The 10,272-nt window shown below is 53.4% G+C and overlaps 1 protein-coding gene across 5 annotated transcripts in view; it reads left to right on the top strand.

The window, feature by feature from the left end:
- Positions 1-10,269, top strand: part of DLG5 (discs large MAGUK scaffold protein 5) — a 137,411-nt gene extending 127,142 nt beyond the window's left edge. For all 5 annotated transcript variants that reach the window (XM_017496730.2, XM_017496740.2, XM_017496756.2 and 2 more), the window contains 5 exons: positions 5,097-5,240; positions 5,496-5,623; positions 6,715-6,824; positions 7,560-7,669; positions 9,100-10,269. In XM_017496730.2, the coding sequence (XP_017352219.1) occupies positions 5,097-5,240; positions 5,496-5,623; positions 6,715-6,824; positions 7,560-7,669; positions 9,100-9,203 (596 nt within the window). In that variant the 3' untranslated portion in view covers positions 9,204-10,269. The remainder of the gene's footprint in view (positions 1-5,096; positions 5,241-5,495; positions 5,624-6,714; positions 6,825-7,559; positions 7,670-9,099) is intronic.
- The last annotated feature ends 3 nt before the right edge of the window (positions 10,270-10,272 follow it).

Raw genomic sequence — 10,272 nt, 5'->3', positions numbered from 1 at the left:
TAGACTCTTCTTGCTTTTTACAGCAAATGGCTTTAAGGGAAAACTTCTGATATCAGACTTAGTTCTTTGCTCTTCCCTTCCTCTGGAACATGACCCCTCAGGTCCTGGCAGCCCTGAACTCCATTTTGATTTCACCTGCTTTGGAGATTTTCAGAAACTTTCCCTGGGTTCTCATTCCTTATCAGCAGCCTTGTGCCTGAGTTCCCTGTCCTTATCAACGGCCCTCTGCCTGGGTCCTCGGTCCTTGGCAGCAGCCCTCTGCCTGGGTCCTGGGTCCTTGGTCCTTGGCAGCAGCCTTCTGCCTGGGTCCTGGATCCTCGGCAGCGGCCCTCTGCCTGGGTCCTGGGTTCTCGGTCCTCGGCAGTGGCCCTCTGTTTGGGTCCTGGGTTCTTGGTCCTCGGCAGCGGCCCTCTGCCTGGGTCCTCGGCAGTGGCCCTCTGCCTGGGTCCTGGGTCCTGGGTCCTGGGTCCTTAGCAGCAGCCCTCTGCCTGGGTCCTGGGTCCTGGGTCCTCGGCAGCGGCCCTCTGCCTGGGTCCTGGGTCTCGGTCCTCGGCAGTGGCCCTCTGCCTGGGTCCTGGGTCCTGGGTCCTCGGCAGCGGCCCTCTGCCTGTGTCCTGGGTCTCGGTCCTCGGCAGTGGCCCTCTGCCTGGGTCCTGGGTCCTGGATCCTCGGCAGCGGCCCTCTGCCTGGGTCCTGGGTCCTGGATCCTCGGCAGCGGCCCTCTGCCTGGGTCCTGGGTCCTGGATCCTCGGCAGTGGCCCTCTGCCTGGGTTCTCTGCCTCTCACTGTCACTCTCAAAGTCTCCGCTTGCTCTAAAGGGGGAAAGGCCTGCAGAATGTCAGCTTCTACTACTCTGGTTTCCTTCTCTCCAGGATCTTCGCATCTCAAATTCTGGCTGTCTCTGCCACATTATGGTGCCTTCAAAAATGTATTTCTCATTTTTCACCCAGATGTTCTAGTTGTTCTCCAAGGGATACTGCAAGCTGTTCCATTATACCTGGGAGTAATAATCCCTGTGTAGTAGTTTAAAAGTTACCCCAAGTAATTCTGCTGCACTTTGGGTTTTGAATTCCTGCTTTCGTTTATTGCTTCCAAATGCTGCATAGCATCCTTGGCACCCCCCACCCCTGATCGTGCACCTACCCGTAATGGTCTCCTAAGTGGACCCAGCTCTCCACCACCCGGAGCACAGTGCGTGTCTTTATGCTTGTCCCTTTAGGGACTTGTGTGGGAGTGCCTCAGAAATATGTGGAGGACTGGTTTTCCTTTTATCTTAGTCTGCTAGGGCTGCCATAACCAGATACCACAGCTGGGCACAGTGGCTCACATCTGTAATCCCAGCACTTTGGGAGGCTGAAGCAAGAGGATCGCTTGAGGCCAGGAGTTCAAGACCTGGGTAACCTGGCAAAAATCCCATCTCTACAAAAACTTTACTAATCAAGCGTAGTGGTGTGTGCCTGTAGTCCCAGCTACTCATGAGACCGAGGCTGGAGGATCACCAAAGCCCAGGAGTTCAGTGCTGCAATGAGCTATGATTGTGACACTCCAGTTCAGCCTGCCAACAAAGCAAGAACGTATCTCAAAAACAAAAGTAAACCAAAAGCCGGTACCACAGACGAGGTAACTCAAATAACAAGGATTCATTTTCTCACAGTTCTCGAGGTTGGAAATCCAAGACCTGGGTGCCAGTGTGGTTGGTTCTGGTGAGGGCTTTCATCTTGGCTTGGACACGGCTGGCTCCTTGCTGTGTCCTCACGTGTTGGAGACAGGGAGAGAGATCTCTGGTGTCTCTTCCTCTTAGAAAGCCACAGTTCTATCAAATTAGGACCCTCCTCTTCTGACCTCATTCAGTTTTAGTTACCTCCTGAAGACTTCATCTCCAAATGTAGTTCCATTGGAGGTTAGGTCTTCAGCATGTAAATGTTTGGTCCACAGGGGACACAGTTTGGTCCACAGCACCTTTTAAAGAAAGCCATCGCAGTATGGTCTAAGATTAGAACTCCCAAGACCATGCCTTTTCTCTGTCCTGATGAGCTGTGATCTTGGATAGGCTGTTTTTCTTCTCCAGTTGGAGTCAGTGACTCAAAAGATGCTGTCTAGTCTTACAGTTCTGTAATTGTGAGGACCTCTGACAAATTGTCAGGGAGGAACAGGAATCTCCTAACTTGGTACCCCACGGTGTAAAATGTTAATAGTCATTAAGGGAGAATATGATTTTTTTTTTTTTTTTTTTTTTTTTTTTTTTTTAGACGGAGTTTTGCTCTTGTTACCCAGGCTGGAGTGCAATGGCGCAATCTCGGCTCACCGCAACCTCCGCCTCCCAGGTTCAGGCAATTCTCCTGCCTCAGCCTCCTGAGTAGCTGGGATTACAGGCACGCACCACCAAGCCCAGCTGATTTTTTGTATTTTTAGTAGAGACGGGGTTTCACCATGTTGACCAGGATGGTCTCGATCTCTTGACCTCGTGATCCACCCGCCTCGGCCTCCCAAAGTGCTGGGATTACAGGCGTGAGCCACCGCGCCCGGCGAGAATATGATTTTTTAAACCATTAACATTTTAATATATTTCCTTCCAGTTTTTTACTTAATACAACAAAACTGGGATTATACTTCATTATACAGTTTTTTTAAATTTTTTAAAATTTTATTTTTTAAAGTTTTCATTCTTACCAAAATCAGGTGAAATGGGTTATACAGTTTTTATCCAGATATATCCACTGTCGTCTCATTAGCACCTTCCCATCTAGTAATATTCTGCCAAACCATTATTTTAAGCACTATATTGCATTCCACCCTAGAGTGACTGTGCCTTAATTTGAGAATATAATTCTTATACCAGTAAACGGAGGGAACGGTGCCGTGTAGTGCCTGTCCGTCCGCAGGGAGGTGGGTAAGTCGATGCAGACTGAGCGTTCATGGGATGTTCAGAAAAAGTAGAGAGGCTCACCTCAGATCACCAGGGATGCCTCCCAGAAACACCCCCCCAGACGGACGAAGGAGCGAGTCACAAAATATCCACAGGCACACTGTAACAATGTCTATTCAAGATTTTCTTTAGTGTGTAAAAATAAGTTTGTAAGAATAACTAGGATATACTTCCAGCTCCTAAGAGTGGTTACCTTCAAGGAGGCCAGTGGGGACTGGGGTTGGGGAAGGGGTATCAGAGAGGAATGCTGGCCTTATCCATGAGGAGGTTTGGATTTGTTGCAGAGAGGGTTTGTTTCTGTAAACCCCTCTCAGAGGAAGCTCTTTGCCCTGTGCATGACTCCTCCTCGGAGCCTTCACTCATAACCACACGGGGTTCCAAAGCAGTGAATGTGACCACCAAACCCTCTCTAAGTTCTAAACAACAGAGCTGCTGGTCACCAGGTCAGGAAATGCTGCTTGGGAAATGCTGTGTAAAAGGCTGTGTGCACGTATGTGGATAATGATCGGTTTATTTATTTATTTTTATTGAGATAGAGTCTTGCTCTGTCGCCCAGGCTGGAGTACCATGGTGCAATCTCAGCTCACTGCAAACTCCGCCTCCCGAGTTCAAGTGATTCTCGTGCCTCAGTCTCCCGAGTAGCTGGGATTACAGATGTGCACCACCATACTCGGCTAATTTTTGTATTTTTAGTAGAGATGGGGTCTCGCCATATTGGCCAGACTTGTCTCAAACTCCTCACCTCAAACGATCCACCTGCCTCAGCCTCCCAAAACGCTGGGATTACAGGCGTGAGTCATGGCGCTCGGCAGTGATCACTTCTAAAAAGCACATACACGGGAATGGGGCAAGGGCAGAGGAGAGACTTGACTTACTGCCCTTGAGTTTGCCTACTCTCAAGGACTCCCAAGGAGTCCCTGCTTTGCAGTCACTCCTTGCACTGCGTGTGCGTACAGATCCCTCCTGGCCGAGCCACCCATGGACCCTTCCTCCTAAGCCTGCTGTCATCTTGTGGTCTGCCCTCCCTGTCGCCCTCCTGCCCTGCTGTTTCTGGGGGTAGCACTCTCATCCCACTTCCTTCCTGGGCCTGTCCAAGTGGTCTCTTCACCCAGTCATCCAGCCACAGTATCTGCTGAAGCCCTGCTACTCCTGGAATTGCCAGGCAGCTGTTGCGTGCTGTCTTGCTGTTCATGTGTTGCTCTGTTGTGACTCTGTGGGGTGTGCTGGCGGGGCAAACACTCCGAGTCCAGGGACACGGGCATTCCTTGGGCTTCGTTTCTCCAGGTTGCTCATTGAGCAGGGTGTCAAAGATTGCCAAAGCGTGCACTTTTTAAGGACAAGAACTCTGTGTTCTACTCTTTATTGTGTTTCTGAGATGCCAGCACAGTGACTTATACCAGGGAGGTCCCAGGAAGATGCTTGCTGGTTTTTAGACTGCGCCTCCCTGTGAGGACTTTATTCATTTGGTGCAAGGAGAAGTTAACTACATTTATCAACTAGGATATTGATTTGACTGCTTTAACTGAAACCAAGTAACAGTGGCTTAAGCATGATGGGCGTTTTATTTCTCTGTCATGTGCAAGCCTGAGCTGCGGGTGTTCTGGGAGAGGCGGGTGTTCTGGGAGATGCCGTTGTGTTCTGAGGATCATCCAGGACCCAGGTCCCTTCCATCTTGTGGCTCTGCCATTTCTTAAGGATTGTGCTCAACTGCATGGCCAGAGCTGGTTCACAGCACTCACCCATTCTAGCAGTGGAGATGGGGGAGCCTCTCATCTGTCACTAGGCAGGCCTGGCTTACACTGACCACACCTTCCTGGGGAGTGAGAGCTCTACCTGCCATACACCAGAGGCTGCCTTGCCAGGAAGCAGAGGAGAATGGAGATGGGGCAGGGGAAGCAGGTGTGGGCCCACGAGGAAGAATCAGAGCAGAGGGCAGTGCTGGGATGAGTGGTTGAGACCAGTTGCCTGTGGTGTTCACAGAGTGCATGGCAGGTGCTCGTGCCAGACCCCAGGGGTGACCATGCCTGGGTATGCCCGGACATCAGACTTTCAGTGCTGAAGCTGGGGGAGTCCCAGGCAAACCAGAGTGGGCAAGGGCAGAGTTCCCCAGCCCCATTCAGGTCCTCCACTCCAAGCTGGCGCCATGACACTGCTGTTCTCTCTCCCTCAGATTCCGTGAGCCTGGCCTATCAGCGTGTCCAGAAGGTGGACTGCACTGCTCTGAGGCCTGTCCTGATTCTGGGGCCTTTGCTGGACGTGGTGAAGGAGATGCTGGTGAATGAGGCGCCTGGCAAGTTCTGCAGATGTCCCCTTGGTAAGGGGCACCGTCTGTGCCTACTGGGCTCTTTGTCTCTGTGTCCTTGTCCACGTGCCTGCCCAGCTGTGCACAGTGGGCAGCAGCACCGGGCCGATTTCACAGTGTTCTAGAAGCTTCCTGACATGGGTCAGATCCATGCGTGGCAGGACTAGGTTACTACTGACAGCTGCTGAGCAGTGTTCTTCCCCTGCTCCCTCTGCTGGGGCTCAGCAGGGCCTGGGGCTCCCTGATTCCTGTGTCTGTGCTTTACAGAGGTGATGAAGGCCTCCCAGCAGGCCATTGAGCGGGGTGTCAAAGATTGCCTGTTTGTCGACTATAAGCGGAGAAGCGGCCACTTCGACGTGACCACTGTGGCATCAATAAAGGAGATCACAGAAAAGGTACCCAGGGCTTCAGCCTGGGGGTTGGGCACCCATTGGAGCATCCAATATGAGACCCCCCCCCATGCACAGCTCTGGGCCCCTGGTCCGTGATCCTCTGCCTCAGCGGCTCCCAGACCTTCAGTGAGCCCACCATGTCATGTTAATCTGAATTCACCTGCACCTGGGGTTGCCCTCATGGCTGCTGTGTGTTTCTGCAAGCACATCCCTTGGCAGGGGTGGAGGAGCTGCCCTGTGTGTGTGCCGTCCCCTCGTCCTCTCTGCGGGGGGAGGTCTCATCTCTGATAAGTGTATTAAGTTCTGGGGAGAGGCCTCTCTCGGGGCATCCCAGGACGGGGTCCCCAAATGCACATGCTGAACAATTTCACATGCACCTTCTGGGGACAGGAGCGCACCTTCTGTCAGGGTCCCTGCCCCTAAAAGGGCTGTGTCGCTTGATGCCTTTAAACTTCCTAGGCAGCACAAGGATGGGGACATCTGTGGGGAGTGCTGGCAGGGCAAACACTCTGAGTCTGGGGACACGGGCGCTTTTTGGGCTCTATTTCTCCAGATTGCTCAACTCGCTTTGCTGGGCTTTGCTTTCCTTCTCTGTTAGATGAAGGTGTTGGCTTCTCACTGCCGAAAGTGGGTGAGCTGTAGTCAGGGGAACGCCCCTGAGGAGGCTCTGGGGTTCAGGAATGCACGAGCCTGCACTCTGAGGCCTGGGACCACAGACTTACTTCAGTCCCAGCCACACAAAGGCTCAGCAGACTCGCTCTTCATTGGCTCAGTCTGGCAAAAATCAGGCTTCAGAGGCCAGGGTGGGGCAGGGCTTTCAGAAGGGCCCTGTATCTGGGCAGAGGCGGGAAAGGAAATTTGGAGTTGGGCTGGCCAGCCCCAGTCAGCCCCACCCAGCCCTGGCTCCCAGCCTTGGCTTTCATCACAGCCAGTGGGAGTTTCCTGGGTACGGTTTCCCCACATTTCACTGTGTGGCTTTACTGCCTTGTCTGTGGGCAGAGCCCTGTGAGGTGAGGTGGGTCCTGCTGGTGGCAGGACAGAGGGCTGGCTGCCCTTACTGCCCCCGGGGCTCACTCTGCGCCCTCTGCCCCCAGAACCGACACTGCCTCCTGGACATCGCTCCCCACGCTATCGAGCGGCTGCACCACATGCACATCTACCCCATTGTCATCTTCATCCACTACAAGAGCGCCAAGCACATCAAGTAGGTGACTGGCTCCTTGGGCTCCACTGGGGTCTTGTCACAGGTGGGGTTGGGAGCCCAAGTGGGGAGCAGGGTATGTTGGGTGGGGGCCTGAGGAATGAGAGATGGGCCTGTGGGTCTTGAAATAGGCAGCACGTGTAGAAAATGACCCTTCCTTCTTGGTCCTGTGCCCCACTCATGGAGAGGCCGTGTCAGCCAAGTGCAGCCCTGTCCCTGCACCCTCTGCCACTTGGGTGCTGCCGCCATTCCTTGTGCATGGCCAGCTTGGTCTGCACACCTCCCCTCCTGCCCCAGCCCCCTTTCCTCTCTATGTGCTGCTTAAGAGCAGGGGAGCCGGTGGCCTGGACAGAGTCCCACTCAGCCTCGAGCTGGCTCATGACTCGGGAGCTTTGGCCTTCGCTGAGCTTCGGCGCCTGTGCTGGTTGGGCTGAGGGCTTGCCAAGGCCGTGCTTCATTTTGCCTTTCTGTGCAGCCGAGCTCCTGGGACCTATGCTGGGAACTGCTGGTGCATCTGCTCCAAGTGCATACGCTGGGGTGCCCTCCGTCCCCCCTCTGCCCAGAGCTGCCCCCGCAGCCTGCAGGCTGTTGCTGTGCTTTATGTGAGGAGCACATGGGGCCTCCCTCTACAGCCTGCCCCTGCCTCAATGCAGCCCCTGTTAGCCTGGACAGAGGAAGGAAGGAGGGCCTGGAGGAGGTTCAGTGCTTAGCCTGGTGTCGGTTGGGCTGTCCCCACAGGGAACAGAGAGACCCCATCTACCTGAGGGACAAGGTGACTCAGAGGCATTCCAAAGAGCAGTTTGAGGCGGCGCAGAAAGTCGAGCAGGAGTACAGCAGGTACTTCACAGGTAGGTGTGTGTGGGCCTGGAGCGGGGAGCAGGCAGCAGGGAAGGAAGTAGAGGCTTCCCAAGACAGCTTTCTTAGCTGTGGAGAAACCCGCACTTGCTAGACGCTTCCCAGTGCCGTCATGAGCATATTCATTTTAAGTGAGGTGTTCCGACTGCAGTCCCTGGCTAGCAGCGGGATTCTTACAGGTTGAATGTTAAGTTCGCTAATCCTGGCCTCAGGTCCTGCCCGGCTTGCCTGGTCATTTTCACATGTGCAGTGGTGGGTCTGCCTCACAGCACAGGTGCCATGTCGTGCAGCCACAGCATCCCTGGGCAGGGCGGGGACTGGAGCAGCCCCCAGTGTGCCAGCAGTGTGGACAGCGGAGGCTATGGCCATCTGTCCCTAGCACCCTCCAGGGCAGATGACTTTTGCAGTGGGATCTGGCAAACAACAACAACAACGAAGAAAAAAACGCTGCCCCCTTACCGCCTCTGGTCTTCAAATGGAAACAAACTCAGTCAAGTGTGGTTCCATTTTACCTTTCGGCCTTCAGCCTCTTTGGGAAAGTCATTTGCAGGGCATTAACATTGCAGTCACAGAGGATGGGACGGGGATTCTAAGTGCATTGTGGAGAGTGTTATGATTGAGTCCAGGGACCTGGACTTGGTGCCCGTGTGCGCATAGGTGTGTGCGTGTGCAGGTGTGCATGCCTGTGTGTGTGCAGGGGGTGTGTGTGCATGCATGCACTTTCATTTCCAATTCCTTATAGGCTGGTACTTAGCCAAATACGCTGACAATTCCTAGAGGGACGAAAATATAAAACTCTGACACTTGCAGAAGATAAGCCCTGTTCTTTTCTTGTTAGATTCAACAGACAAAATTATGACATCCCTTTTCCATAGCAGTTTCTAAAAGCTGTCAATTTCTGACATGCCTTGTTGCGGTGGAGGCTTGGTTTGTGTCCAGGTGCCGTTCTGTGGGGAACACTTAGGAGTAGCCCTGGCTGGTGTCTATACACCCATGTCAAACTCCTGGCCTAGTATGGAGCTTGCCCAAGTTAGAGTCGTCGTCTTGCTGTGACTCCGCTGGGCCGTGAGATGTCCGGCTCCTTACACCCGTCATCGTTTCCTGCAGAATCCTGCTATTGCCACATGCCCTCCAAACTTCTTCCTGATGCCCGGGGATTCCCCCAACTATTGCAACCCCAACCCAGGGTATTACTGCAGTGGGCTGGGCAGTTCACATGTAAGCGGTCAACTCACGAGAGGCCATTTTCTTTCCCAATTTCTTGCTGGTGAAGGAGAGTCAGGTGGGGATGGGGCAGGGTGCCAAGGAGCTCAGAGCAGACAGCCATGCAGTAGAAAGGGTGCAGGCTGTACTGACTTGCCTCAAACCTGGGGCCTTACTCCGAGCTCAATGACGTGTGTTTGTGGGGGGGGCTCTTTTGCAGGGGTCATCCAGGGAGGAGCCCTGTCGAGCATTTGCACTCAGATCTTGGCAATGGTCAATCAAGAACAAAATAAAGTCCTGTGGATTCCAGCCTGCCCGCTCTAGAAGAATGCCGTGCTGTGGATGACCGCAGCTGGCCGCCTGAGGGGATGCCAGGCTCAGCTGTTTTCTAGTGACTAAAAGTAGAAGTCTGTCCGTCTGTGAACATGCAGGGGAAGGATCCAGAACCAGGACCCAGAAGCACCTCCTTTGTAGACAAGAGGGCCACGGCTGCGTGTGATCCAGGCCCAGGCCCGCACACTCTGCCCGTCACATGCGTGCTTTAACACAAAACAGATAACACTAAAGACATTGGATTACAGGGGTTCTGCACCCAACCTTTCTTTAGCCAGCTGATCAGAGATGCTGCAAAGAGAACCTTTCGGATCACTCGTTTACAAGCCTTTTCTAAGTATTTGGTGGTTTATGTTTACTTGAACGGCCCCATGTTGCCGGTGCCCAGCCCCTGCCCCTCTGTCAGCCCCATCGCTTTGGTATTGGTTTTGTTCCCGTCTTCAGCAAAACGACCTCGGAACCTCAATGGGAGCTGCTTTGCTTTGGGAGGTTCTTGTCGGTGGGACCAGAGCTTTGACAAACCTCCTGCTCCTCGGTGGCACCTCTCCGGGAAGGACTTCACAACTGCAGGTGCTCAGACTGCCTCTGGCAGCAGAACCAGTGCCTTTGGCATTTTCCTCCCATACTGGGGAAGGCAACTTTGGTGTTCTTACAAACACGTCTCTTGGCCTTTCTCTCCTGCCTTCCACAGCCTCTCGTTTCTCCTCCATCTGTGCTTATTACTTGAGCACCGTGTCTGCTCCGTGAGAGCTGCGTGGGCAGGCCGCGGTAGGGTCCCCGCGGCGTTCAGCTGTGCTGATGCCTGCCATCGGGTCCGCCTTAGGCTCTGTAAGTTGTGACAGCCTTCGTCAGTGCAATGTTTGCAGGGTAATTCTCAAACTTTATAGAGGGTGGCAGGTACATCAGTTCTTTTTGATATGAAAACATTCATATTTCAGACGTTGAATCGAGAGCTTGTAGGGGAGCGTAATGGTTAGTGTCATCACTATCAACAATCTAAAGAAAAACTGAGGTCTTTTTAATCTTGGTTACAGCACTCACGGCATGCACCTTACTCCAC

The sequence above is a fragment of the Cebus imitator genome, unplaced genomic scaffold, assembly GCF_001604975.1.
Source record: "Cebus imitator isolate Cc_AM_T3 unplaced genomic scaffold, Cebus_imitator-1.0 Scaffold11, whole genome shotgun sequence".
Lineage (NCBI taxonomy): Eukaryota > Metazoa > Chordata > Mammalia > Primates > Cebidae > Cebus > Cebus imitator.
The sequence above is the reverse complement of the archived record's forward strand: the minus strand, read 5'-3'. Positions and strand labels throughout refer to the sequence as shown.